The 27363-nt window shown below is 58.8% G+C and overlaps 3 protein-coding genes across 15 annotated transcripts; 2 read left to right on the forward strand and 1 right to left on the reverse strand.

Annotated features, from left to right (window-relative positions):
* On the forward strand, window positions 1-19457 carry ANO9 (anoctamin 9). The gene is made up of 24 exons (XM_074337019.2): window positions 1-194; window positions 5023-5097; window positions 5204-5323; window positions 5493-5629; window positions 6756-6802; window positions 6930-6988; window positions 7070-7143; window positions 7776-7910; window positions 8032-8128; window positions 8299-8359; window positions 8457-8539; window positions 9433-9537; window positions 9620-9784; window positions 9874-9910; window positions 10171-10282; window positions 16154-16211; window positions 16298-16395; window positions 16546-16676; window positions 16788-16940; window positions 17743-17890; window positions 18353-18454; window positions 18527-18620; window positions 18741-18871; window positions 18944-19457. Exons 1-24 carry the CDS (start codon window positions 189-191, stop codon window positions 18969-18971), a joined length of 2256 nt encoding a protein of 751 aa, XP_074193120.1. The 5' UTR covers window positions 1-188; the 3' UTR covers window positions 18972-19457.
* On the reverse strand, window positions 19408-22314 carry LOC148756001 (uncharacterized). Its single transcript, XM_088789916.1, has 3 exons — window positions 22215-22314; window positions 20543-20976; window positions 19408-20267 (listed from the first exon to the last, which is right to left on the reverse strand). The coding sequence occupies exons 1-3, from the start codon at window positions 22312-22314 to the stop codon at window positions 19806-19808; spliced, it is 996 nt and encodes a 331-aa protein (XP_088646042.1). The 3' UTR covers window positions 19408-19805.
* SIGIRR (single Ig and TIR domain containing) lies at window positions 19860-27002 on the forward strand. Of its 13 annotated transcripts, none has more exons than XM_074337025.2 (10): window positions 19860-19999; window positions 23019-23177; window positions 23880-24078; window positions 24544-24677; window positions 24796-24936; window positions 25321-25464; window positions 25664-25766; window positions 25831-25990; window positions 26200-26389; window positions 26691-27002. In XM_074337025.2, exons 2-10 carry the CDS (start codon window positions 23171-23173, stop codon window positions 26852-26854), a joined length of 1242 nt encoding a protein of 413 aa, XP_074193126.2. In that variant the 5' UTR covers window positions 19860-19999; window positions 23019-23170; the 3' UTR covers window positions 26855-27002. The 13 variants fall into 13 exon arrangements, 9 of the variants coding, with proteins under 9 accessions (XP_074193126.2, XP_074193130.2, XP_074193127.2 ...); XM_074337029.2 differs by having other exon boundaries at window positions 25831-25981; XM_074337026.2 differs by lacking the exon at window positions 19860-19999 and adding an exon at window positions 20227-20489.
* Window positions 27003-27363: the final 361 nt, after the last annotated feature.

Genomic DNA, 27363 nt, shown 5'->3' on the forward strand with positions numbered 1-27363 from the left:
CTGGGTGGCGGAGGGACCAACGGAGAAGGAGACGGTGGCGGGAGGGAGGGAAGGAGAAGGAAGGTGAGTCCCACGCGGAAGTTAGGTAGGACCCGCCCCGCCGCCTCAGCCACACTCCGGTACCGCCAGCGCCGCGACCGACCGACCGCCTCTGCTCGTGGGACCCTGGGACGCAGAGGGGCGCCAGAATGCAGGTGACTCCCGCGCTGCGCTGGATCCACACCTGCAGCTCCTCCAGCCCGCCCCGCCCGCCTCACCTGAAAAGTGCCTGTGGGATTGCTGGAGCCCAGGCTGAGGGGAGGCTGGCAGTGCCCAGCAGAGCACTGAGGGTTTGGGGGAGGCGGTGGCTTTACTCTTCATCCTTGGGACCCACAGAGGATAGAATTCCTCAGGGAGCCTAGCCACCCCAGTGAGTGTGTGGGGCCGGGATGGGAAGGACATGTCTAGCCCTGTCCCTGAGCCAGGACTTGGGGGGTCGGACCCCCCAGACTGTGCAGCTGTCATCAGCAGCTGGCATCTGAGGGGAGGGGGATATGGCCTCCAGCGTGGGCCGGCCTTGGGTTGGGGAGCCCCAGGAGGCCAGCTGGGCCCTCTGTTCCCCGGGCTCCTTCCCCCGGCAGAGGTGGGGGCAGCTGTGGGCTGCTGGATTCTGATTCTGGTGGACAGAGCAGAGGCTGTGGGGGGCCCTGGGAAGGTGGGCTGGACAACATCTGGGAAGACATCCATTGTCCCCTCTGTGGGGGAAGAGGTCACGGGGCTGGGAGGAGACACATGCCAGGTGGAGAGCGAAACCAGCCTCCCACAGGCCTCCCAGGGCCCTCCCAGGTGTGGGCCAGGCAGCAGCCTCCTGCTCCACCTCTGCCCAGGGCGTCCTCAGCCCTTCCAGAGCTAGCTCTGGCGTCCTGGCACCCCTCGGCTGACCCCAGGCTCCCCTGACGGCCTGTGCTGGGGTGGAGGAGAGGCTGAGAGCTGGTTCAGGGTGGGTGGGGAGGCATTGCCTGGCAGCTGAGGTGAGAGAATCAACCCTTTGAAGGACAGATGCAGGTGCAGACAGCCAGACCTGCGCGCCCTGCCCTAGCTCACATCCCTCCCAGGACTCCCCGTTGCCCCCCACTGAAATCCAAGCTTCCCGACACCTGAGCAGTCCTCTGTGCCCTGCCTCACATCCTGGCAGCTCCCTTCTTGCTCTGTGCTTGTGCAAAGCTGAAGTGCTGAGGACTGAGCCGCTGGGAGGAGTAACTATCAAGGCCTTAAAGGTGCTGAGTTCTGAGTCTCTGGGAGTACTGAGCACCAAGTCCTGGGAAGTACTGAGTACTGAGTCCCTGGATACCTATTGCACACTGCCCCTCAGGGCTTATCCACACACGTTTCCCTCTCCCGGGAAGGCTGCTCCTGCGTTTCACCTCCTGCCAACCTCTTGCCCCACAAGGCCAAGCCCCAGGCTACCTGCCCTGCCCAGTAGGTGCCTGTCCCTCCAGGCCTCTGTCCACTCACACCACACACTGCCCACCAGGGCTGCACACCGGGCGGGCTGCTGCATCAGTGAGTGTCTGGGGAAGGATGGACAGACGGACACACAAAAGGATGAATTGACAGATGACAGAGAGAGAGTTGAAGGGATGGAGGGTCACAGGGGCCAGGGAGGGAGGGAGGGGCAGACGCCCTGCTTCAGAAGCTGAGCAGGCAGAGCCTGGTGGGGACTTGCTCAGGGTTGGTGGTCAGAGGTAGTGGTGACACTTTGGTCGAGGCAGGAATGTCCCCTCTGTGGATGATGACACTGCACCCTGCTTTTGGAGCAGTCAGGAGTGCCCAGGGGTGTGATGTGAGCCCTCAGGGATAGTGGGGGGAGGCCCCCACATATCCATGTGCAGCTGGAGTGATGTCACACGTGTGTGTTCCAGGTGGCCTGGCAGACCAGGCCTGGTCAGAAGTTGGGTGGTGATCCCAATAGGGACCTGTAGACCGAACTGGAAGGGAAGCACAAAAAGCAGGACTTCCCAGCCATGGGGAGGGAGGGTCTTTCTTGTCCAGAGCTGGTGGGTGAGCCTGGATGTTGGGGCTGGGAGGACCGAAGGGAGAACAATAGGGACCTTAGAGCCTGGTGCCGAGAGTGTGTACCCCCCATCCGTGAACCTGATGTTGGGGACACAAGTGTCCCCCATCCTGTCTAGCTGAGACTTTACTCTGTTCCCTGAGACAGAGGTGCTTCAGTCCTGCCCCTTTCTGCAAATCTGTCTGTGAAAGGCAGGTTTCTCCTCTGGCCCAAGACGGGGGAGAAGTTTCAGGTAGTCCAAGCCACACCTGAGTTCAGGTGTCTGTGGGCTGTCAGTAGGACAGCAGGGAGTGCCTGGATCGAGCTGGAGGAGGTGAGTGCTGTGGGGGGAAGGGAGATGGGGCAGGAGGAAAACAGTCACTTTAGGAAAGTGGAGAGCAGAGGGCCAGGGTGAGTCCCACGGACCGACGGGTGTGAGGATCCAGTGCCCGGGTGGGAGCTGCACTGCGCTATAGAGCACAGATGTGGCTGTCTCCGTGTGCCTGTGGTGCCTGACGCCTGGTGCCTGTGGTTCTGCCCTTGGACTTGATGCTGTTCCTGGCTCCTGTGACAGACAGAGAGGGGAGCAGACCCAGGCCCATCCTGCAGCCAGCATGTGGGGAGGGGAGGTTGGAGTAGGGTTGCAGCTTTAGCCAAACAAAATAAAAAACAGACACCTGTTAAACTGAGTTGCACATAGATAATTCCTTTTAGGACAAATGTGTTCCACGATAACAGTAAGTGGGACATACTTGTATTAAAAGGTATCTGTTGTTTATATGAAATGCAAATGTCACTGGGCTGCCTGTACTTTACCTGGCAGCCCTCTAGGGCAGACTGGCTGGGGCAGTCCAGTCCGGCTTTCTGGAGGAGGCGGGCTTGAACTTGGCAGGAATGTGGCTGGAGACAGGACAGGATAGCAGGTGGAGGGACCAACAGGGCCAAAGTCCTAGCAGTGGGCAGGATGGTGAGGATGGTTCCTGGGATGGGGTGTGAGTGCTGTGAGCCAGGAGAGGGGCTGGGGCCTCTCGGGGGGGGGGGGGGCTGGCACAGGCCATGGAAGGAGTGGGGCTTGGGGGCCATGATGGGGTTGGCAGTGCCCAAACCTGCCAGCAGTTGGCATGAGGCGGCGTACTCCAATAGACACGGCCCCGAGGGTTCCACGCACCTTTTCTCCTGGGATGCTGCAGGTCTCTGTCCCTCCGGGGTCCCTGTGTCACCCTGGGACTCTGCCAACTGGTACTTGGGCTGGGGTCCCTCTCGCCCATGCACACACAGCGTGCTAAGCACTGTGCTGGGGCTACAGAATATGTGGTGCGTGGCATCGGGTCCCATGGAGCCAACGCTGTCATGGTCAAGGCTGGAGCCGGGAGGTGACGTTGGCTAGGGGCATTCCCTGGGCTCTCGGCTCCAAAGTCAGCATCCTCTCCCTGCACCTCAGCCCCAAGGCTCCCCCTGAGTGACTGCTCTGACTACCCTGGTCCCCCACCCCTCAGCCACCTGGCTCCCCCAGCGTAGGGGCCCTGGGTCACTTTGTCTCAGCCCTCAGAGTTTGGGCAGCTTCAGCACGTTGGTAAGGATTCCTAAAGAGTTCTGGAGACAGCGGGGGCTCTCTGTGCCCCTCATCCCGTGTCCCCTGAAGTCAGTGCCCCATCCTCTGGGCCACTGGTCAAAATGAGGAGCCCAATACAGCCACCTTGACTCCGATGTCACCAGCTTTCCCATTGTGTCTTTTCTTGTCCCAGTCACTGCAGAATCCCACAGGCCATTTGTCGTCAGGTCTCCTTGGCCCCCTCCCATCTGGGACGGTCCCTGTGTCCCTCCTTGTCCTTGGTCATCTGCCTCGTGGGTCAGCTCAGGTCTGGAGAAAGTCCCTTTGATGTCTTCTCATGCTGAGAAGGGCTATAGGTTTTAGAGAGGGGACCACATACTGTCAAATCACCCTGACATCTAAGTGACATCACCGTGACCTTCGCTGCCTGGGTAGGGTGTCTGCCGGGAGTCTCCTCTGGAAAGTGACTCCTTGCCCTCCCAAACTTTCTTCACCCATCACTCAGTGCAGCCTACACACAACAAGGAGGGTTAGGCTTCACCCCCCCCCCCCCCCCCAGGGATAAGAATGTGAGAGACATTCATTCCTCTCCCACATAACTAATGATACTCAGGGAGAGACTTGGAGGCCAAGCTAATATCCATTTCCTCTCTAAGGTTCTGTCCACTGTCAGCATCTGTGTGTCTGTCTGTCACAGACATGCCAGCAGCACTTACCTGTGTGGGTTCTCATCAGACTTAGTTTTACTAATGTCAGTCCCATGTCACGTTGGTCCCCAATGCCCCATGTGAGGTAGCGGCCTCTTTGTGTTTCTGTTGCATGATCTGCCACCGTGTGGGGACAGCAGTGTCTTCATCCCCCACCCACCAATGGGAGTGGGTTATTTCCACAATTTTGATGTGACATGTGCTGCTGTGAGCACCCTGTGCAGGTCTCCCAGGATGGCCGGGCCAGGCTGTAGGATGGTCAGCTTTGTTGCCCAAATTCATGCGCTAGTGTGTGTGCCACAGCAACACACAGGTTCTGTCCACGGGCGCTGTCAGACTATGAAAGTGTCCGTGCCTGAGTGGGTCGAAGGGGGTGCCTCGCTGACCTGCATTTCCTGACCTTTCTGGGGTTCCTGTGTCTTCACCTTGCTGTGCCCGTCTTCTGTGAAATCCGTTTGCACCTTTGGCCCATGTTAAATTGGGCTGTCTGTCTGTTCTGACGGATTTCAGGAGCTCTTTGTATGTGTTTCCAAACAAAGCTTTGCTGCTAATTTGTGGTGCAGCCCCACGCCTCCTGGCCCTCACTGAACAGCTAGCCCACCTTGAATTCCTGACTTGGTTTCCTGCCTCCCCACCAGCTTTGTGTTCAGCCCCTCGGAGGTGGAGCACCTGACCCAGGGGATGCTCTGCGGTAGCAATGAGCCCCACCCTCCGTCTGCCCCTCACCACAGGGTGAAGACAGCGTCCAGATCCTGGTGGAGCCCGAAAATGACAGTCTCCCACTGATGGAGATCAACACTTGTAAGGTGAGTCTCTGCCTGGACCGGCCCCTCCTGGGCTGGTCCCTCGCGCTCTCCCACACCCTGCACAGGCCGTCCAGCCCTGGCCTGGATCCACACCTCCTTCCTGCAGACCGAGGCCTCTGAGCCGTGGGATTACGTCCTTGTGGTCAACCGTCACACCGACAGAGAGCGCAGGAATATCTACCTTCAGTTCCTGGAGAACCTTAAGGGAAAGGGCTTCCAGTACGAGGTGGGCCAGCTGAGGGCCGGGGCTGCCGGGTGCCGGGTGGGTCCTGGGCAGGTGTCTGGAAAGGTGGCCTGTGGCTTTGCGCCAAGGTGAAGGGGCCAGGCCAGTGGCTGTGGACAATGCGGGAAGGGTTCCGGGGTGCAGGACAGGGTCCCATGAGGCTCTGCCCCAGGTGAAGGACGACCAGAAGAAGGTGTTCTGTGGGATCCGAGCTGAAAGCTGGATCTTCGACCTGTACTGCACACTCCTCTTGGAGCCCGAGGATCAAGCCCCCACACAGAGGCTGACCCCTATACCACCCACCACCAGGTGAGAGGCTGGGCCAGGAGGCACCCTGCCCACCGTGTGCCAGGTCCAAGCAGGTGAGACTCCCAAGCGTGGCCTCACAGCTCTGTGCCGCAGTTTCCATACCTGTGAAAAGGGACAGTGACAGTTCTCACCTGTTCAGGTGTTCTGAAAGTCACGTGGGGCTATGTTCCCAGACTTAAAGGGTGTGCAGGATTTGAAGAGGCCAAGGGGACCCTCCCAGCCAGCCATCCTGGCTCTGAACCTGGATGCAGGTCCCCACCTCTTCACTCCAGACCGAATGCCCCTCCCCGGACATCTGTCCCTGGCCTCCCAGGCACCCAACTTCTCCTCCCCCTCCAAGCACCTGCTTCTGCCACTAACCGTCCCTCCAGCCCTACATGCTGGTCTGCCTGCCCTCCCCACATTCCTCCTCCATCACCTTCCCAGCTCATCCCAGGCCTTCCGAGCTCGGCTGGGACCTTGTCAGTGAAGACTGGCAACAAACACTCCTGGCATCTGGACTCCAGGCAGCAGACAGGCCTCCGGGGAAAATGGGGGCTGGACGGTCTTGGGGAGGAGCAAGGGGAGGACGATGCGTAGAGGCACCTTGATGGGGCCTGGGGGCCAGGCCGGGGTGAGTGCCCTGGGACCTCCAGGGGCCCACGTCTCACAGGAGGATGTTCCAGAGGAGTGTGGCTCTGTGGTCAGATGCTCGGTTGTGCCACTTCCTAGCTGTGTGACCTTGGGCAAGTTACTCAGCCTGTCTGAGCCTCAGTTTCCGAATAGGCAAAACGGCCCCAGGGGTGTAAGAGGATGCATGCACATAAGGTGCAGGGTGTGCTCTGGATGTGTGGGGGGTCCAGGTGGAAGGTGTGATGGGCGGTGGGGTTGGGCCAGACGTCTGGGGTCCTGGGAGTAGAGGGACTGGCCCCGAGAGAGCTCCATCCTGGAGACAGAGTGGCTAGACCCTGGGAGGATTTAAGGAGGTCTGGGATGGGCTCCCAGATGAGTCCTGGGTTCTGGGCTCTGGTTAGACAGTCAGGCAGGTGGGCTCCTCCAGGATGGAGAGGGGCTTGGGACCTGGCCAGACAGGGTGGGATCCACTGAGGTCACACCGAATCATCCTGAACCAGCTCTTGTGTTCTAGAATCCGAATTGTCCACTTCGTCCTAAAGAACACGACGGCAGCTGGTGGTGAGGACGGAGTGGGCAGGTGGCCCGTGTAGCGGCCCACCAGGAGGGGCGTTGACCTGGGGAGATAGGGGCAGGGTCCTCGCTCACCCTTACTCCCCTCTGACCCAAGACTTCCTGTGACTTTTAGACACACTTGGTGATTTGGTAAAGAAAGGGGTCTTTGAGGCCAAGTTCCCCCTGCACAAGGTAAGGGATGGGCCTGCTGGGAGAGGTCGTGAGGGCGGGAGTGGAGGGAGGAAGCTTTCAATGTCAGTCACCTGTGTCTAGGGGGAGGGAGACCTGAAGACAAAATGGGCCCGGTGGAGAAACATGTTCCAAAAGCAGCCCATTGATGACATCAGGTAATACTGCCCCCAAACAAATGCCCTGTGTGCCCACAGACACACCTGTGTGACCCAGAGACCCATCTGTGCCCCGCAGACACACTGTATCATCCACAGAAATACCTATGCACCAAGGACAGACACACCTGTGCCCCCACAGACACACTGTACCCCTGCACACACCTATGCACCCACAGACACCTGTGTCCCCACAGACACACCTGTGTGCGCAGATACCTGTACTCCCGCAGACACACCTATTCACCCACAGACACTGTACCCCTGCAGACACACCTATGCACCCACAGACGCAATATACCCCCAGTCACACCTATGCACCCAGACACCTGTGCCCCCATATACACATGTGCCCCTGCAGACACACCTATGCACCCAAAGACACAATGTGCCCCCACGTACACACCTGTGTGCCCACAGACACTGGACCCCCCCACAGACATACCTATGCACCCAAGGACAGACACACCTGTGCCCCAAGCAAATAGGTGTGTCTGTGTGCCCCACTTAGATACACTGAAACCATCAATACAGATACTCCTTGCCCCCCACATGTGGCATCCCCCACCCAGACGCTGGCCAGAGACGTCACCCCTTGTGGGGTGGCCCTGATGAGGCAGCTTTGCCCATAGGTGCTACTTTGGTGAGAAGGTGGCCCTGTACTTTGCCTGGCTCGGTTGGTACACCTACATGCTGGTACCTGCCGCCCTGTTCGGCCTCATCACCTTCCTGAGCGGCTTCTCCCTGTTTAACGCCAGCCAGATCAGGTGGAGGGCTGGGGAGGGGCGGGGCTGGGGCGGGGCCAGGGATGGGGTGGAGCGGGCAGGCGGCAGGGGCGGGGTCGGGCGGCAGGGAAGAGCCGCACCAGTCGGGTCCTTGCACCCCCAGCAAGGAGATCTGTGAGGCCCACGACATCTTCATGTGCCCTCGCGGCGACCACAGCCGCAGGTACCAGCGCCTCTCGGACACCTGCACCTTTGCCAAGGTTTGCTGTCCTGGAGGTCCCCGCCAGGCCCCGCTCGTGCGTGGGAAAGCCCGTGCCCCTGTACTCAGAGGAGGGGAAGGGAGGCTCGGGCCCTGCAGGGTGCACCTCTGGGGGTGGGGGATGAGGCACAGGAGGCCGACCCCAGCCCCTGCGCCCCCACCTCTCCGCAGCTCACCCACCTCTTCGACAACGAGGGCACCGTGGTGTTTGCAATCTTCATGGCTCTATGGGGTGAGTGGCTGAGGGCAGCTGGGGGCCAACCTGAGATCCAGGGCCACCCCAGATACTCCCCGGGACACGTGTGACACCCTCGTGGCTCCTGTTGCAGCCACAGTGTTCCTGGAGATCTGGAAACGGCAGCGAGCCAAAGTGGTGCTGCACTGGGACCTGTACGGGTGGGATGAGGACCAGGTGAGATGCTGCCAGGTGACCCAGCCAAGGACTATCTCTCCCAGAGCCCTGTGTGGCCACACCTGGTTTGCCGTGTCTGAGGCGTGTGTCCTGTGTCTGAGGCATGTGTCCCCGTGTCGGGCATGTATCCCCATGTGTGGCATGTGTCCCCATGTGAGACGTGTGTCCTGTATCTGAGGCATGTGTCCCTGTGTCAGAGGCATGTGTCCTCATGTGAGACATGTCCCCGTGTCTGAGGCATATGTCCAGTGTCAGAAGCATGTGTCCCATGTCTGAGGTTTATGTCTTGTGTCTGAGGTGTGTGTCCCCATGTGAGATGTGTGTCCCCATGTCAGAGGCATGTGTCCTGTGTCGGGGGGGGTGTCCCTATTTGAGGCATGTCTCTGTGTCTGAGACATGTGTCCTGTGTGTGAGGCGTGTGTCCTATTTCTGAGGCATGTGTCCTATTTCTCAGGTGTGTGTCCCCATGTGAGATGTTTGTCCCTGTGTCTGAGGCATGTGTCCCATGTCAAAAGCATGTGTCGTGTCAGAGGTATGTGTCTCATGTCTGAGGCATGTGTCCCCCATATGAGATGTGTACCCATGCATGAGGCATGTCATGTGTCAGAAGCATGTGTCCCATGTCAGAAGCATATGTCCCTGTGTCTGAGGCATGTGTCCCATATCAGAAGCATGTGTACCGTGTCTGAGGTGTGTGTACCATGTCTGAAGCATGTGTCCCTGTGTCAGAGGCATGTATCCCTGTGTCTGAGGCATGTGTACTGTGTCTGAGGCATGTGTCCCTGTGTCAGAGGCATGTGTACCTTGTCTGAGGTGTGTGTACCATGTCTGAGGCATGTGTCCCCATGTGAAATGTGCGTCCCGTGTCTGAGGCCTCCCGGTGCCCTCCCCAGGAGGAAATGGCACTCCAGCTCATTAATGACCCTCACTACAAGCTCCAGCGGCACGAGCACTCCTACCTGAGAAGCACCATCATCCTCATCCTGTCGTTGTTCATGGTACTCCTGGGGTCTGTGGGGGGCTGGAGACCAGGCAGGGCACAGCCCCCCAAGGCCCCTTGCCCTGACTGCCCCTCTGCAGATCTGCTTCATGATCGGCATGGCCCACATCCTGGTGGTCTACCGCGTCCTGGCTGCCGCCCTCTTCAGCAGCTCGGCCCTGCCCTTCCTGGAGGAGCAGGTGACCACGGCTGTGGTGGTGACCGGGGCCCTGGTGCACTATGTGACCATCACCATCATGACCATGGTGGGTGAGGGAGTGGAGGGGCAGGGGCGACGGGGGGGGGTTGTCTCCGCTGAGGCCCAAAGTGAGCCCTCCGGTCTCCCCTCCCACAGGCCAACAAGCGTGTGGCTCTGAAGCTTTGTGACTTTGGTGAGAGCAGGGGCCCACAGCCTCGCCCTGGCTCCCAAGGAGACGCGGGAGGCGGAGGGAGGAGTCCAGGCTGGGGCACCTGTGGCCTGGGTCGGGGCAGGGGGCTGTCTCTATCACCTCTCCCACCAGACGGCAGGGGCTCGTCCTAGGAGACAGGTGAGGGTTGCAGGTGTCTCTGAGCCGTCAGAATAGGACCAGGCCAGGCGTGGGACTGTCATGGGGTTAGGGATGGGCGAGGGACAGCCCACGTCTCATTCCAGAGAAGCCCAGGACCTTATCGGAGCAAGAGAGCAAGTTCACCATCAAGTTCTTCACGCTGCAGTTCTTTGCCCACTTCTCCTCCCTCATCTACATCGCCTTCATCCTGGGCAGGTGAGGGCCGCCCTCCAACTCCACTCTGCCCCCTAAAAGAGGGAAGGCCTGCTCTTTAATTTTTCAAATAATTCAGGCTCAGAACAAGTGGGAACCCAGGACAGGAAGCCCATGGTTAAGCACCCACTCTGCAGTCCCCTGCCCGAGGGGACACTGTCACCATCTGTGGGTCTGACCAGACGTTTTTACACCCATAACGTGCACACACTTACACAGTGGTTGTCCTGGAAACAACTATCGCTTTTTATGTGAAAACATGCTTGAGGCCTCTTCCCTGTCTGCGTGACTGGGGAGGCCTCATTTAAAACCACCCGTGAGCATTCTCTTGTGGGATGTGCTGGAACTCACTAAGCACTTCAGTGGGTAGACCTGTGGGTTATTTCCAATTTTGATTTTTACGACTCGGTGAACCCCCACATAACACACGGGCACACACTTGCCCTCACTTTCCTAATTAGTGAAGTGAACCTTTTTGGTTCAATCAATATACAGTTTTTCATCTTTTCTGAAGAAAATCATTGCTCCACTTGTTCTGTGTGTTTGATTACATTTTGTAAGGTACACGCATGTTGCCAGTGGATCCCAAACTCTCTACCAGAACTTAAAAAATAAATCTCAGCTCCTCCAGTCTGTTCAGAGACATCAGGGTGCCGTGACCTTCCTGTCCTTGGGGACGCCATCATGGTGTCTGTCCCTTCCCCTCGGGGCTGTGCCTAAAGACACAAGATGGCCCTTCCATCCACGTAGGACCACAGGTTTCCCAGTGGCTTCCTGGGGAGGGAAGGTGGGGGTCAGATGTGCTGCGCTCCGTCGTGACAGAGGCCTGAGCATGCTGGGCCTCTACGCGGACACCCTGCCCTCCGCCTGGCTGCCTCCCACGTCATGCGACATTGCAGTTGTGACTGCACCTCTTCTCAAGTCCCCAGGCTTCTGAATTTCTCAGCTGTGAGTCTAGGAGGGTCTTTTTCATTCAACACGCACCAGTCATCCCCACCCCTCCCCCACCTCACTGCTTTTCCCTCCACCATCACAAATGTGCTGTCACTTTCTGTCACATAATCCTCTCACCATCACATCCAGTTTCGGGTCTCCCCCTGCAGCTTCTCCCTGCTTGGTACTGGTTGTTCCCCTCCCCGCTGCTGGCTGTTCCTCTTCTCCCAAAGTACAAATGTCACCATGCCCTCCCCAGCACCCATTCTTGTGACCCTAGGCACCGTCTCACACACACACACACACACACACACACACACTCACTCACTCCTGTCTCCAGCCCAGACCACTCCCTGGAGTCCAGGCTCACAGCCCCAGCTGCCTCTCACCATTCCCCCTCCGATGTCCTGCAGGCACCCCAAGCCCGTCCCCAATCTCCCTCCTCCACGTGGCTGGGCAACAACCTGGGTCCCCTTCCGTGGCTTCCACCTCATCTGGCTGCCCAGGACACACCACACACATCTTTGTTCACTGTCTGTCCGGAATGGCGGCTCCCGCAGGGAGCGGGGCCTGTGCTCTGCTGAGTTCTCAGCCATATGGCAGGCCTGGCCGTAGCACACCGTGTGTTGCGTCCCATGAGAAGGAACTGCCACAGTTGCTGGGCTCGAGCCTCGGGCCCTCGGTTCTGAGGGATTTTTGTGCATCTTGTGTTTGATAACCTCTGCTGACGTTTCTGGAATTCTTTTTGTTTGGAAATTGGATCTCCTGGATTGACCACCTAATTGCCTTTGTTTTTTTCTCCCAGTTTTGTTCCAGCTTTGGGGGTTTTCTCTCAACTCTTTTCCAACCTTGCACTGGAACGTTTTACTTCTGCTCGCGTTCTAAGTTCCGGGCATGCCTTTCGACGTCTACAGGTTCCTCACGGCCACCTGGTCGTGCCACTGGCACACCCTGCCTGTTCTTGCCCGAGGATGATGCCTCTTTTTCTCCTGCTCTAGCATCACTTCTGTTCCTTCTGGCTTTCTTTTATGTTCTTTTTTGGATTGGTCTCTGATTTTGATGTAGAGACTTTCCTTAGATGTCCTCGATTCTTGGCCACCTGTCCATAACTGAGAAAGGCACACGCCAGTGGCTTTCATCTGAGCCGCATGTCTGTTGGTCCCTGAAGGGGAATCCCTGGTATCCTGCCTGGAGGAGGAGGGATACTTGTCTGTGCACTGGTAGCCCAGCTGGGGAAGGTACAGTGTGAGGGCTCAATGACCACTGGCTCAACCCTACAATCCAATTCCCTTCATCTGCGAGGTGATGCCTGGTAGGTGGTGTCAGCAGCCAGCCATTTTAATCGACAATTGGAGAGCACTGAATTTAGGTAGAGTGCTAAAGGGACCTCCAAAAATGCCATGCTCACCCACAAAGCCACCCACTGTGCACTCTATTGCACACTCCATCGAGGTGATGGGCAAAGGGTTTTTGTTTTTAAAGGTGCCTTAAAGAAAACTATCAGTGAGAGTCGGGCATCTTTGCAGATATTTCTTGACCAGCCTCTGTCTATCATCTTGTCTATTGTACAGAGTCTCTGTCCTCCCAGGGCCCTTCCTTGGGAGCCCCCTACTTTTCTCACTGCACTGGGTCAGCTGCCCTCTGTGCCTCCTGTATTTTTTGCTTTCCCGGGCTAGACCATCACTTCCTGGATTCCCAAGCCGCCTTCTTTCTTGCTCTTGGCTTTCATTTACCTAAGGAAATATCTGAGAGGTGAGCTTTCTGAATTCTTGTATGGCCAAAGATGTCATGATTGTTCCTTTGTACGGCTGACACAACTGGATACAGAAATCTAGCTTCAAAACGATATTCCGTTCTAGAACTTTAAATGCATTGCTCCACTGTCTTTGAACATGCCAAAGAGGTGAGGAGAAGTGCAGGAAATGTGATTTCTGTTCCTTTCTAGTGGACCTAGTTTTTTTCCTTCTAGAAGTTTTGGATCTTCTCTTTAAACTGGGGAACAATTTAGGGCTCAGTCTTTTCTTCATGCACTGTGCTGGTCAATTATTCTGTCCTTCCAAGAAAAAACCCCATCCTGCTGAGCTGCACTAAATTCTCTTTTCTTTTTATAATTTTCTCTCAGTTAAAAAAAGAAAATCTTCCCTTCACTGTCTCTTTGTGGAACTTCTGGTCCTCTTGGGTTTGTCCTCTGAGTTTCTCACCTTTTCTCTCACATATTCCACCTCTGTCTTTATAGTCAACATCTGGAGATTTCCTTCACTTTGTCTTTTTGCCTCTCTAGTTGTTTTAACAATTAAAGCCTTCATTTCCAAGTCTTTTTTTTAAAGGTTTTATTGGGAAAGGGGAACAGGACTTTATTGGGGAACAGTGTACACTTCCAGGCCTTTATTACAAGTCAAGTTGTTGTCCTTTCAGTCTTAGTTGTGGAGGGCGCAGCTCAGCTCCAGGTCCAGTTGCTGTTGCTAGTTGCAGGGGGCGCAGCCCACCATCCCTTGTGGGAGTCGAACCAGCAACCTTGTGGTTGAGAGGACGCGCTCCCACCAACTGAGCCATCTGGGAGGCAGCTCAGCTCAGGGTGCCGTGTTCAATCTTAGTTGCAGGGGGCAGAGCCCACCATCCCTTGCGGGAGTCGAATTGAACTGGCAACCTTGTGGTTGAGAGCCCACTGGCCCATGTGGGAATCGAACCGGCAGCCTTCGGAGTTAGGAGCACAGAGCTCTAACCGCCTGAGCCACCGGGCTGGCCCGGTAGCATCTTTTTCTTGTTTTTATAGATGCAGTCTTTTCTTGAGGATATCAATGGATTTTTCCTTCTTTAAGTTCTCTTCTGTTCCCTAATTATCTCTTGTTCCCTAAAGGGTCCAGTGTCTGTTTCTTCACTGTGGTTCTTCTCTTTTGCACAGCCGGTCTTCCTTGTACCTGAAGATTCATAGCTCCCCATTTATCTTGGAGAACAAAGGGTGGGCTGGGTTTTCCTGGGCAGATGGGCTAGGTCTTTGTAATAACTCACACTCATTGCACACTCACACATTCTAAGTGCTTCGTGTTCGATTCTAAGCTGCACAACAGCCCTATTGGGTAGGGCGTCTCTTCTCCCCCTTTTACAGATGAGATGACTAAGGCCCAGAGAGGTGAAGAAACCTCCTCAGCGTCACACTGTTAATAGGAGCGGAACAGATGGCAGCAGAGTCTGGTTGTCTCCACACACCACCTGATTGTGTGTGGGTCTGGGGAAAGGACGTGAATGCTTATCCAGTAGCCCATATTATTCCGGGACACATCTTCTTTATGTCATGCCATTTGTGTGTTCCTTTATTGTGTCCGTTTTGCAGGCCGTGCTCCAAAAGGCTCCCTCAGAATTAAAAAGGTACTCAGCTGTGATCTCCTTTACATGTTTATGGTTTCAACATTTTAAACATTGGAATCTTTTGATTCATGAGGGATTTATTGTGCTGCAAGGGGCAGAGGGAAGCCTGTTTTTTTGTTCCCAAAAGACCAGGACTCACTGTGTTGGGCTTTTTAAAAATTTTATCTTTGTGTGTGTTGTGCTTTATTGCCAGATGGGCCTGTGCTTGCTCCTTACTCTTCTTTCTTGCTTTTCCTTTTTTTATGGTCATTTACCCGTTTATTATTCTAGGTGAACTTTAGAATCATTTTGTCAAACTGCATCAAAGTTCTATGGAGTTTTACTTAAGATTGTGGTAGAATTCTAGTTTTTTAGGGAGAACCAACATGGATACTGGGTTAATTTTCTGTTGCTGCCGTAACAGATAACCACAGCTTCGTGGCTTTAAGCAATGTACAGTTGGGTAGACCAGAAAGCAAAAACGGGCCTCACCAGGCTGAAACCAAGGTGCCAGAGGGCTGTGTTCTGTCTGGAGGCACAAGGAGAGTGTCTGTTCTGCCATTCTCAGCTTCTAGAGGCCATCTGAATCCCTTGACGCCTGGCCCCTTCCTCCTCCATCTTCAAAGCCAGCAGCAGCAGTTGAGTTTTCATCCTGCCATTTCTCTGGCTCCCACCCTTCCCCATTTAAGGACCCTGGTGCTCACACTGGGACCACTTGGATAACCCAGGATAAGCTCCCCACTTAGGTCAGCTGGTAGCAACCTCGGTGCCATCTGCTGTGTTAGGTAACATAGTCATAGGCTGCAAGAATTAGCATGTGGTCATCTTTGGGGGCCCTTCACTCTGTCTCCCACAAACATAGTCCTGACTTTTCCCATCAAAGAATAAGGTTTCTATATTCACGTCTTTTGTTAATGTTCTTTAGTAGCTCTAGTTTTCTGCACATGGGGCCCACCGATTTCTTGTGAACTTCACTACCGCCGTTTCAGTGTTTGCTGGTGTGTGTGGCCGACTACCTTCTGCTGTGTCCCATGGGTCGTGTGGCACCAGGAAGTGAGTTGGCCTCGCTATCAATTCCGCTCCCTCTGAACACTGTCAGTTGATGTATGCAAGATTTTTAGTTGGTATATTTTGGTTTTCCGAGTACATGATCATATTTTCTAAAATAGGAATTTTTCCCTTTGCCAATTTATATTGTTCTAGAACCCTGTTGAATACCTATCAGAAACTAGAACAGGAGTACATCCAGGATTTCACCACTGGGCATGAGCCCAGCCTTTGGCTTAATAGAATTCGTATTTTTATCATGTTATGGACAGCAGGTGACTTAAACCCAAAGTAACCCTATGTGCACAGTTTCCATGGGGGGAAACTGAGGCCACTCCTCACAGGCCTTGTCTACAATGCACGACTGAGCTGGTGATCAGCTGACCTTCCCCGTGTGTGCGTGTGTGGGGCGTAAGCCTCTGCTCACCTGCAGTGCAGGCTCCTTGCCCTCCCCCCAGGCCCTCACACCCCCCCACTGCCCCTTCTGTCCTGCTCCACCCCCACCCCTTCAAAGGCAAGGTGCTGCCCTCAGCCTCACCATCCTTCCAGGATCAACGGTCACCCTGGGAAGTCTGTGCGCCTGGCGGGCTTGTGGAAGCTGGAGGAGGTCAGTGTGTCCTGTACGCTTTGCTGCCCTGTCCCTGAACTGCCCTCCCTCCCAGGCCTGACCTCCCACCCCTGCCCCTCCCGCAGTGCCATCTCAGTGGCTGCATGATGGACCTGTTCCTGCAGATGGCCATCATCATGGGTCTGAAACAAACGCTCAGCAACTGCATAGAGTATCTGAAGCCGTGAGGACCACCCTCCTTCCCGGGGCACCTGAACCTCGGACCCCTCCCTGATTCCCTGCCCTTCTCCCCACCTCCCAGAGCCAGCAGTTCCGGGGGTCCCTCCATCCCCAGCACCACTCACTGTCCCCACCTGCTTCTCATCACTCACAGATGGCTGGCCCACAAGTGCCGCTCAATGCCAGGCTGTGAGTCCTCAGACCCGGAGCTGAGGGACTGGAAGCACAACTATTACCTGAACCCGGTCCACACCTTCAGCCTGTTCGATGAGTTCATGGAGATGAGTGCGTGGGCGCTGGGGTGGTACCGGGGTCTGGGGGGAGGGGGTTCGGACGAAGCTGGGGGGCTGGAGGGGCAGAGGGCCTGGGAGCTCAGGGTGACGACCCCCACCCCAGTGATGCAGTACGGCTTCACCACCATCTTCGTGGCCGCCTTTCCGCTGGCCCCGCTGCTCGCGCTCTTCAGCAACCTCGTGCAGATCCGCCTGGACGCCATCAAGATGGTCCGGCTGCAGAGGCGCCTCGTGCCACGCAAGGCCAAGGACATCGGTTGGTCTGGGGTCCAATGAGATGGTTGCGCAGGGCGGGGCACACAGCCCCGGGGCAGGGGTGGTAAGGGGTGTTAGGACCTCACCAGTCTATTTGAAACAATCACTCTAAGCAGTGGTGGCCAGGCCAGCCCCCTCACCCAACAGACTGCCCCCAAGCACCCCCATCTACGAAGAGGGGGCCTGGGATGGGCTCAGGTCCCAGAAAGAGGCAGGGCCCTCCCTTCCGCACCAGGATGTGGCTGAAGGGCCTGCAGCCTCCTTGGGGGGCCCAGGCAGAAAAGCTGGACTCTGAGGACGGGGAGCTGAGGGATGGAGGGCCCTGCAGCTGAGGCAGGCAGAGAGCAGGTGGCCTGTCACTAGACTGGCCTCACTGAGAGGAACAGGTGTCAGGGACAAACAGAGAGGATGGGGTGATGCATATAGGCAGAGACGGAGCCCTGCGAGGGGCCCCAGGTTAAAGGGTTCCACCAGGGGTGAGGACCCAGGAGGTGGAGCAGGCTTGGGGGCAGCTGAGGGGTTCAAGCAGAAGAGCGGGACAGGGACCAGAGCCTGTTCCCGTCTATGTCAAGGACAAAGGGGTCAGGAGAGCAGAGGCTGGGCTATGTCCACCTTGGCCCAGGTCCCCTCATCAGTAGCCTGGCCCCATGACTGCAGTGGGGTGCCATTTGCAGAGGTGTGACAAGACCCTGGGATTATTCAGGTTTCCAGCCTTGGGAGATGGATGGGTGGAGGTGGGACGGGCTGTACCAGTGGTCATGGCTTGAGGAACCAGACCACCTCACTCCACTGCTGTGGCCCAGGGACCTGGCTGCAGGTGCTGAAGACCATCGGCGTGCTGGCGGTCATTGCCAATGGGATGGTCATCGCCTTCACATCTGAGTTCATCCCCCGAGTGGTGTACAAGTACCGATATGGCCCATGCCGAGAGGGGGCCCACCCTGGAGTCGAGTAAGGGGTTGCTGCCACACAGCCCTGGGAAATCTCACACTGTGCAGGGAACCCTGGGAAAATGGCCCAACCACAGCCCAGCCCAGGGTAGCCCAGGAGAAGCCTTGATGCTGTCAGCATTGCCTGGGGTGGCCCTGCCCTCCCGCACTGACTTGCAGACCCAGGAGTGCTGACAGGAAACCCAGTGGGGATTAAGGACCCAGAACCAGCTGTCATCTAAGTGGACACAACCAGCATGGCCCCCTCAGCCCCTGGCAGGAAAGGCAGCTGGTTTCATCCCCAGTCCCTTCAGCCTCCCCCAATGGCCCGTCTTTGGGGAATGGAGGGGTCTTCGTTGTGTTCCACCGTGATGGCCCCATCAGACAGGACTTAGCTCCAGGGAAACACCTGAAGGGGCCACACCCTGCCCTCTCCGCCCTCCTCAGCCCCCACCCCCAGACTCACTCTCCTCTTCCCCGCCAGCTGCCTCACAGGCTACGTCAACCACAGTCTGTCTGTATTCTACACCAAGGACTTCAATGACTCTGTCAAGATAAAGGGCTCAGAGCACATCACTGAGTGCAGGTTTGGACCCCCCCTCCCCCATTGGTGCCATCTGAACTCCTGACCCCTGACCTTGGTCCTTCCCCACCCCAGGTACCGGGACTACCGCAATGCTCAGGACCACAACTTCTCCGAGCAGTTCTGGGTCCTGTTGGCCATCCGGCTGGCCTTCCTCATCCTGTTTGAGGTAGGCCAGAATTGGGCACCTCAGGGTGGGCCGCTCTCCAGCCCTTCTTCTGGCCCCCGGGCCCTAAAACCCCCCTCAGCCTGCTTGAACCCCCCCACTCAGCCCCTGTCCCACCCCCAGCACGTGGCCTTGTGCATCAAGCTCGTAGCTGCTTGGTTTGTGCCTGACGTCCCTCAGAAAGTGAAGAACACTGTTCTGGTGGAGAAGTACCAGAGACTCCGGGACAAGTACCAGAGATTCCAGAAGATGTGGTATGGGAGGCCGAGGTGGGCAGGGTGGTGCTGGGTCTAGGGGACCACCACCAACTCCACTCCTACCTCCAGCTCCAGCCCCAAGAGCACAACCGTCTAGGGGACCCAGAGCTGTCACTGGCGCCCAGGAGCCGAGATTCAGAACCGCCACCACCACCTCCCACCACTGTCCAGGGCTGTACATGTGTGTGTGTTATGGGGGGGTGTGCTGTAAGAAGGCCCACATATATGTGGGTGTATGGGTCCTTGCACATGAGAGATCCTAGCAAGTCTGTATATATGGGCGCCCCGTGTATGCTTGGGGCATCTGGGCGCAGCACCCTTGTCTGATGTGTGAAGCCTGCTCCAACTGTTAGGGCTCAGGCTTGGCATGACCCTGATTTGAACTCTGGGTGACCACTGCCACCATACAGCTGTAAGGGAAGGGGGCTTCTTATGAAGTCACAACACAGGAAAACCAGCTGTTTCCTGAGCCTCCAACTTCTGGGCCCCAGATCCTGGTGTGTCAGGGGGCCCTGGCCCCACCTCTCTGGCTCCTCTCAGCCAGCAGAACTTTTTATAATAAAATGAAACCTCTTTGTGTCAACTTTTGGACCTCTGATGGATTGTGTCTGCCTTCTGGGCTACATGGGAAACAGGTCCAGATGGGAAAAGGTCTGGATGTGGTAGCCTCCTTGCCCCCCTCTGGGTTTCCATGAGCTTCTGAAGGTGAGGGGCGCCTTATGAGGCCCCTACCCTCCCTGCACGTGGGGTTTAGGGGCAGGAGTCAAGGCAGTCTTCCTGGAGGAAGAGGGAGAGGAAGTGGGGGGCAGAACCACAAAAGGTGCCCCAGGGGACAGTGAAATCAACAAGGAGTCCCGGGTGAACAGGGCACGGAGACTCTATGGGCTGGTTGGGCCGGTTTGGCCTCTGCCCCCAGGTCTGCCGGCAGCAGCTACCGGGAGCTGAACCCAGGACAGCCTTGAGGCCAGCCTTTGGCGCAAAGCGGGACGCTTGGGTCCGCCCTCGGCCCTGGCTGCTGGGCGGGGCTGCACCTGTCGCCGCCGCTGCGGCTGTCGCCACTGCGCACCTGGCCTAGGTGAGCCGCCACGCTCACGCGATCGCGCGAACCCCAGGTCTTGGCAGCAGGTGAGTGGCAGTCACAGCTCTGATCCACGGGGTTGAGTGGAGGTCGCCGACTCCCAGGAGTCCGAACCAGGCCTGGAGCTTGGGGGCCCGGGAGGGGAGGACCTTGCCCGGAGGAACCTCCGGGCCTTGGCAGGCGCGGTCCCGCAGGAAGTGGCTCGGAGTCATGCCGGCTGCCCGCGTCGCCCGGAAGCCCGAGCTGGTCCGCGTCCCGGCCCCATGGGCCTTCGCGCTCCGCTCCGCCCGACGAGGGCAGTGGCTTCCTCGTGACCTTTGCACAGGAGAGAGGGGGAGTGCCGGGGCGTGAAGGGACTCCCACCAACGCCCCAATCCCGGATCCCAAACCAGAGGCCTCCAAAGGCGGCGCGGGGAGGCCGAGAAACGTTCGGGACCAAGGCACACGGGTCGCCAGGCGCAGCTAGCGCCACCTGCGCGTGCCTGCCCTCCGTGCGCGCTCCCGCCTCCCGTGCGCGTCCCCGGCCTGCTAAGCGAGGTCTGCGCACCATCCGACCCGCCCCCCGCGCGCGCCCCCGACTATCTGCTCACCGCGCCTGGTTGTGGGGGGTAGTAAGGCCGGGCCCCACCCCGGAAGGCGGAGCGCAGGATGTGGGGTGTGTGGCGAAAGAGACGCGGGCGTCGTGGGCCGGGGAGAGCGCGACGGAACCTTTTATGCACGTTGTTTCCTTCAGGAGAGACGTCCGGGGCGCAGAGGGCTGCGCACCCCAGATGTGGGGGAAACGCTCGGAGACTATGGGGTGCAGAACAGAAAAGCCGACGGCGAGGCAGGGGGCCGTCTGTGAGGCTCGGGGCTGCAGCCCCACCGCGCGGGCCTGAGGCTGGAGGAACGGGGCTTTCTAGGGACCACGGGGTGTGGGGCCGAAGGTGCTGGGCGGTGCAGGGGACGAGCTTGTATTCGGAAAGGCTGTTCGCTGGAGTGCCTGATGCGATGTGGGGTTTTCTGCTCCCCTTGGAGAGTGGGCCTGGGGGCGAGGGAGGGTGAGGGTGGACGTTAGCACAGGGAGGGGCACCCAGTCGTGGCTGGGAGCTGGTGGCACACATGGGCACACAGCAGTGCATAGTATGTCAGGAGCTTTGAGAGGCAGCGAGGCTGGTGGAGGACAGGGGAGAGCTGGTGCGGTGTTCCCGCCTGGGCTAGGCTGGTGGCTGACCACTGGAGGTAACTGCGCCGGGGATGGGGGTGGGGGTGGGTTTTGGTCACAGGGCATCAGGAGGAGGGGCTAGTACCAGCTGTGGCCTGTCTCCAGGAGGCCTCATTCCAATTCTGGGACCCTCACCCAAGGTTCTTGAGGACCACAGTGGGGTTGGCAGTGCTGGGACAAAGTGGGATTAAGGATGTAGGGAAGCTAGCTGACGCAGTGAGGAGGCCCCATTGGTGGCCCTGTGTGGGGAGGCCAGGAACAGGGACTGCTTTCTGTGGGCACTGATACCAGCCACCTGTTGCTGAGCGCAGAGTCCTAGGTTGGTCTGGGGGCTGAGGGGTGTCGGTGATGACAACTGGAAAAGCTGGCTGACCCCACCTGGCTCAGAGCAGAGGCCCTCTTCTTCCTTATCTGGAAAAGGCGGCACTGTCCTCCCACCCCAGCCTGAAACCAAGGTCCACATGATAACAAAGCCCACTTGCAACTGCAAGTTTGGGGGCTACACATGGGAGGTGGACAGGGAGGGGGCCAAACAGCCCTGCTCAAGGCCCCATTATTGGCAGGAGTTTCCACAGGACCCCTCTCACCCTAGCAGGTCAGAGATCAGACACTCATCCGGGCTGCTCACTTAGGGGGGACGACAGGGAGACTCCCTCACTTCCCTGGTGTGGCATCGTTCGGGGTGTGCAGAAAGCAGGCCACACTGCCCAGTGCAGGACAGCCCTGACTGGGGGTCTACTTGCCAGGACCCCCTCACATTACCCTGGGCCCCAGCCCCTCCGCAACCTCCCCCCACAACCCAGGTCTGGCCGTGGGAAGCACGGTGCCTGGTGGGCTGGGGCGGGCCCAGAGGAAGGAGCCCTTGACTCAGTTACAGGAAGAGCGGGGGCAGGCGGGGCTGGCGGGGCGGGCGGAGCGAGAACCGCCAACTGCCCGCCTGCCTGCAGGGAGGGGGGTGGGTGCCTGGGTGGGGTTTAGGTTTAGGAGAGGATGTGACTGCAAGGCCAGGAAGCTACGGAAGGTTCGGATTAAAACACAAACAAAAGCCAGGTCCTCACCGTGCTTGGAGATGCGTCCAGAGCAGTCTTGGTGCTTGGGACTGGGCTGGGGGCCCCGCTGAGCAGAGTTTGCTCCCAAGCACACCTCAGTGACCAACATCCCATCAGGGAGGAAAGAGCCGGAACCAGGTGACTGTGCCCTCCCGCAGCGGCCCACTGCTGTTATGAGCCTGTGTCCTCATCCTCTGACGCCTTTCCTGGCCTGAGGCCTGTCCTCGGAGTCAGGCCTGGCTGAGGGGAGACCCGCAACATGTGTGGCATATGTGTACACGTGTGTGCATTGTGTGTATGTGCCTGTGAGAGCATGAGGAACAACATGAGGCTGTGTGTGTGCCAGGGTGGTTCATTGTGTGGGGGAGGTGTGCAGAGGCTCGTGACTGTCCCTCTGGAGAAGTGTTCCAAGTATGTGCTGGTGTGCCAGCTGTGTGGACCAGTGATGCAGGTGTGGGAGTGTGCCTGTGTGCACATGGGCCAAAGTGGGAGCTTAGTTCAGGCATGTGTGGGGAGGAGCTGGTGTGCAACAGACTGCAGAGGGAGGGTGGCACGGGAGGCCGCAGGAGAGGCCACCTCCTGGCCTCATGAAGGTCCCAGGGGTGTGGGCCCACTGTCCCACCCTGGGCCATCATGGTAGCCCTGGGGCAGGTGAAGGTCAGCCAAGGGCCCCTCCCAGCCCTTGTGTAAGGTACTCAGAGGGATGCTGTGCTGGCATCCGAGAGGCAGCCAGTGCACAGTGCTGTCTGTGGCCAAAGTTACACGTTAACTCATCCTGTTCTTGTTTAACTTGCTCCCTGGGGATGGTGGCAGCCTCTGACCCATCCTGGCACCCTGACTCACCCACCACAAGGACAGAGAGTGAGTTCTGCCTGGCCCTTGGGGTCCAGTCTGCTTGGCTGAGGAGCCCGTGGAGCCAGGGGTGGCACCGTGCCCAGCCTGCCCGAGGAGGCCCTGGACAGACCATGGCAGGTAGACGGGTCAGAGAGGGATGGGCACGGGCCCCAGTGCCACCTGCACCTCACTGGCTCCAGGCTGCCATGTTGCCTGGGCTCTGCTCGCCCCTCCCCCACGGCCCGCAGTCCAAACCCCATGCTTAGGATGGGCCCTGAGCCCTCTCCTGCCCAAGGCCTCCAGACCAACTCGTGCAGGTGGATGCTGCTAGGGTCCCTGGGGGTGGGGCAGGGAGATGTGGGTTGCTGGGGGACCAGACCTCCCAGATGATGGCTGTCTTCTCTGACTTCCTGATAATGCTCCTCAGCCCGATTTTAAGATGAGAAAGTTTGGGTCTCAGGGAGGTGGGAAGTCTTGGCCATGGTCAGCAGGGGGTCCTGGAACCCCTGGCTCCCATCCCAGGTGTAAGGTGCTGGCATGCCCAGCACCCGAGTTCCCCAAACGACTGGTATCCACACTCGCTGCAGCCCTTCTAGAAGAGGGGGCAGGGCTGAGTGAGGGCTGCAGTGACTGGCTACTTACGTGGAGCTCATGTTCTGTGTAGACAACCAGCCATATGCTGGGCCCTGTCCTCCGTGGGACTTGGGGAAGAACATGGCGTCTCCACCCACAACACATGCCCCTGGCTGTCCTGTGTTTTCCCTGGCCCACAGATCATCTGTTGACAGTGGCAGCCCGGCATCCTGGACCTGGCTAACCCACTGGGTCTTCTTTCTGCAGGTGTCTGCGACAGGACCCCTGACTTCCTCTCCCCTTCTGGAAACCAGGTCTTGGGGCCTGCCTTGGGCAGTGTGGCCAGCCTGAACTGCACAGCCTGGGTGGTCTCTGGGCCCCACTGTCCCCTGCCCTCAGTCCAGTGGCTAAAAGATGGGCTGCCACTGAACAATGGAAGCCACTATGACCTCCATGAGGCCTCCTGGTAAGAGACCGTGCAGTCCAGGGCCAGTGACCACCCTGGATGTACCAATGACCAGTGTAGTGTCCTTTCATACCTACACCCTGGTCTGTAACCACCTGGACAGGGGCTGGGAAGTGACTTGGGCAGAGTACCACTCTGGACACAGACTGAGGGCCAGTGACCTTAGGGACAGATAGGGACTCACTTTGTAGACTGCCCAGGGCCATGGGTGCCTGCAGAGTCCTAAGGCCTGAATGAGGTACTGGCCAGAGGACCCCCCAGGACCCGGGCCCAGGCTAGGGTGACTGTCGCTAAACAGACCAACACTCACTCTCGGTTCTGCCGTTTCTCTTAGCGTGTGGCCAGAGGGCTGCCCAGGAAGCTCAAATCTATAGCCTCTCCGGGTGAATCCCAGACAAATGGGGCTCTGGGGCGTCCACTGATGCTCTCGGGCCCCAGGTGAGAGGGTGGGCCTGGTCTTCCCAGGGTCAAGGCCAACTTGTCAGAGGTGCTTGTGTCCAGTGTCCTGGGTGTCAACCTGACCCGTGCTGAGGACTATGGGGCCTTCACCTGCTCGGTCCAGAATGTCAGCTCCTTTTCCTTCACTCTTTGGAGAGCTGGTGAGGGGGGTACACTGTGCTCGTGGGGAGCAGGGAGGCCTGGGGAGGGGCCTGGGGCGCCTTGAGGCTGGAGGCTGCTGGGTGGGGGTACAGTGGCTGAGGCGGCAGCTGTCCCCAGGCCCGGTGAGCCACTTGGCCGCAGTGCTGGCCTCACTCCTGGTCCTGCTGGTCCTGCTTCTGGCCGCGCTGTTCTACGTGAAGTGTCGACTCAACGTGCTACTCTGGTACCAGGACACGTACGGGGAGGTGGAGGTGAACGGTGCGTGCAGTGGGTGAATGGGCCGCGAGTCAACCACCGGGCTTCCCTAGGCTCAGCCTGGGCGGGGGCGATAAGGAGGCATCAGCCCTGGAGAACTCCAGGGAGCACACATTCCAGGAAAGGCGGACTCCATGCAACCCAGGAGGGCACAGAGCCAGGGTCCGCAGAAAGGGGGCAGGCGGCCTGTATCCTGGGACCGGGTTCCACCTGGAGTCCTGGACTGGGGAGGGGACTAGGTGTGGCCTGGAGGTGGGGTGTGCGTCTGGGGGGCGGGCCTGGGCTATGTGCGCGCGTCTGGAGAGGGCAGAGGACCCCAGAGGACAGCGCCTGTAGGTGGCGGCCCGGGCCTGGAAAACGGCCGCGCTGACTCGCCGCTGTCCTCAGACGGGAAGCTCTACGACGCCTACGTCTCCTACAGCGACAGCCCTGAGGATCGGAAGTTCGTGAACTTCATCCTGAAGCCGCAGCTGGAGCGGTGTCGGGGCTATAAGCTCTTCCTGGACGACCGCGACCTCTTGCCGCGTGCAGGTACCACGGTGCCCCTCCCCGTCCCCGCCCTCCCCGGGCCCAGACCCCGCCCCTAGAACCCCCTTCTCTCGTCGGACCCCACCTCTTCTCGCGCCCCGCCCCTGTGGCCCCTCTCTGGGCCCCGCCTCCGGTCCAGTCCCCGCTCTTCTTGTCCCGCCCCCCGTCGGGCCCCGCCCCCGCCAATGCCCGGTTCCCGCAGAGCCCTCCGCAGACCTGCTAGTAAACTTGAGCCGCTGCCGGCGTCTCATCGTGGTGCTGTCGGACGCCTTCCTCGGCCGGGCCTGGTGCAGCCACAGCTTTCGGTAGGTCCCGTGCGGGGTTCGGGGGGGCGGGGTGCCGCACCCCGCTGACAGCCCCGCCCCGCAGGGAGGGCCTGTGCCGGCTGCTGGAGCTCACGCGCAGACCCATCTTCATCACCTTTGAAGGCCAGCGGCGCGATCCCTCGCACCCTGCGCTGCACCTGCTGCGTCAGCACCGCCACCTGGTGACCCTGCTGCGCTGGAAGCCCGGCTCCGTGGTGTGGAGGGTGGTGCGGGATCTGGGGCAGGGCGGGTCCTGTGGCGTGGTACCCAGAGAAGGGGCCTCCTTTGAGGTTCCAGGAGCCAGTGAACGTGCACTGCCAGGTGTGCTCCTTGGGGCCAGTTGACCATGGGGATGGGGGGGGCTACTAGTGTTTGCATCCCCCCCGGGTCCCCGTGTGTTCACACGCGCTGACTGCCTCACCCTGGCCCCTAGACGCCTTCCTCCGATTTTTGGAAGGAGCTCCAGCTGGCACTGCCCCGGAAGGTACAGTACAGAGCGATGGAAGGGGACCCCCAGACCCGCCTGCAGGATGACAAGGACCCTATGCTGGTTGTGCGAGGCCGCCTTCCAGAGGGTGGTACCCTGGACCCGGAGCTCGACCCCGACCCCGAGGGGGACCTGGGTATGCCCACCTGGGCCCACCCTTGACCCTGAAAAACAGCCAGGCTGGAGGGGGGCTGACAGGGCGGAAGAGCCCAGAAAGGGGCCCAGGTGGCCGGGACTCCTTCCTGCTGTTGGTGGATGGGCTTCACCCCCCCAGAACCCCCTCACTACCCCTTTCCCAGAGGCGCTTGGGCCTCAGGCCTGCCTGAGAGCTTCCAGGACGTCAACTGTCACTGCCCAGGAGGGTGAGCAGGGAGTGAGTCCAGCAGAAGGCTGGCTGTGGGCAGCCCAGCTTCAGGTGGTACCCCCTCCCTCCCCAGGTGTCCGAGGGCCTGTATTCGGGAAGCCGTCAGCTCCACCATGTGCAAGTGGGGTCTCGCTCGGAGAGGGCCGGGGTAGCGAGGTGGACGTCTCGGACCTTGGCTCCCGCAACTACAGCGCCCGCACGGACTTCTACTGCCTGGTGTCCAAGGACGACATGTAGCCCCCTCCCCCCACCTGTGTCAGAGCCACAGGATGCCAGGGACAACTGAGAGTGGGACCTGGAGCCCAGCCTGCCTGCAGCCCTGGGACCCTCGGGGAAGGGGAGTGGCCCTTCCTTGTGCCAGAAAATAAAGTCGTTTTGGATCCTGCCTGGGCCTCAGTCTCCTCTCCTGGGTCAGAAAGAGGGTACACAGTGTCCTGGGTGGGGCACCCCTCCCTCACTTCCATCTCAGGGCTCTTGACCCCTCTCTTTTCTCGTCCTCACAGCCACCTGGTCACCAAATTTGGCTGTCCACTAAAACTCTCCTTCTCTCCATCCTGATCCAGCTCAGGCATGTCTCTTTCCATAGCCTCCTTAGGTGTCCTTGCTAAGGGTTGTGGCTGTCCCCAGCCCCCCACTGATCCAGACAGGTCCTTGGGTGAGTCCCCTTAGAGACTTCAGGTTCTGAGCTTTGTAGAAGCCCTTTGTTGTGAAAATATCAGTGGGGGCTTCACAGCCAAGTGGCCTGG

The sequence above is a fragment of the Rhinolophus sinicus genome, chromosome 14, assembly GCF_057876585.1.
Source record: "Rhinolophus sinicus isolate RSI-liver-muscle chromosome 14, RSI-T2T, whole genome shotgun sequence".
NCBI classification, from domain to species: Eukaryota; Metazoa; Chordata; class Mammalia; order Chiroptera; family Rhinolophidae; genus Rhinolophus; species Rhinolophus sinicus.

Coding starts and splice junctions, on each gene's coding strand:
- ANO9 (XM_074337019.2), top strand. Junction 8,540..9,432: donor ACGGGTGGGATGAGGACCAG/GTGAGATGCTGC, acceptor TGCCCTCCCCAG/GAGGAAATGGCACTCCAGCT. Junction 16,941..17,742: donor ACGCAAGGCCAAGGACATCG/GTTGGTCTGGGG, acceptor GCTGTGGCCCAG/GGACCTGGCTGCAGGTGCTG.
- LOC148756001 (XM_088789916.1), bottom strand. CDS start 22,314: ATGTTGGTCACTGAGGTGTGCTTGGGAGCAAACTCTGCTCAGCGGGGC. Junction 20,977..22,214: donor TGGACGCATCTCCAAGCACG/GTGAGGACCTGG, acceptor CCTCGCCCCCAG/GCCCACTCTCCAAGGGGAGC. Junction 20,268..20,542: donor ACCCCCCACAACCAGGCGCG/GTGAGCAGATAG, acceptor TCCTGTGCAAAG/GTCACGAGGAAGCCACTGCC.
- SIGIRR (XM_074337020.2), top strand. CDS start 22,793: ATGAAGGTCCCAGGGGTGTGGGCCCACTGTCCCACCCTGGGCCATCAT. Junction 23,178..23,879: donor CCCTGGACAGACCATGGCAG/GTAGACGGGTCA, acceptor TTCTTTCTGCAG/GTGTCTGCGACAGGACCCCT. Junction 25,991..26,199: donor CCGGCTCCGTGGTGTGGAGG/GTGGTGCGGGAT, acceptor CCTGGCCCCTAG/ACGCCTTCCTCCGATTTTTG.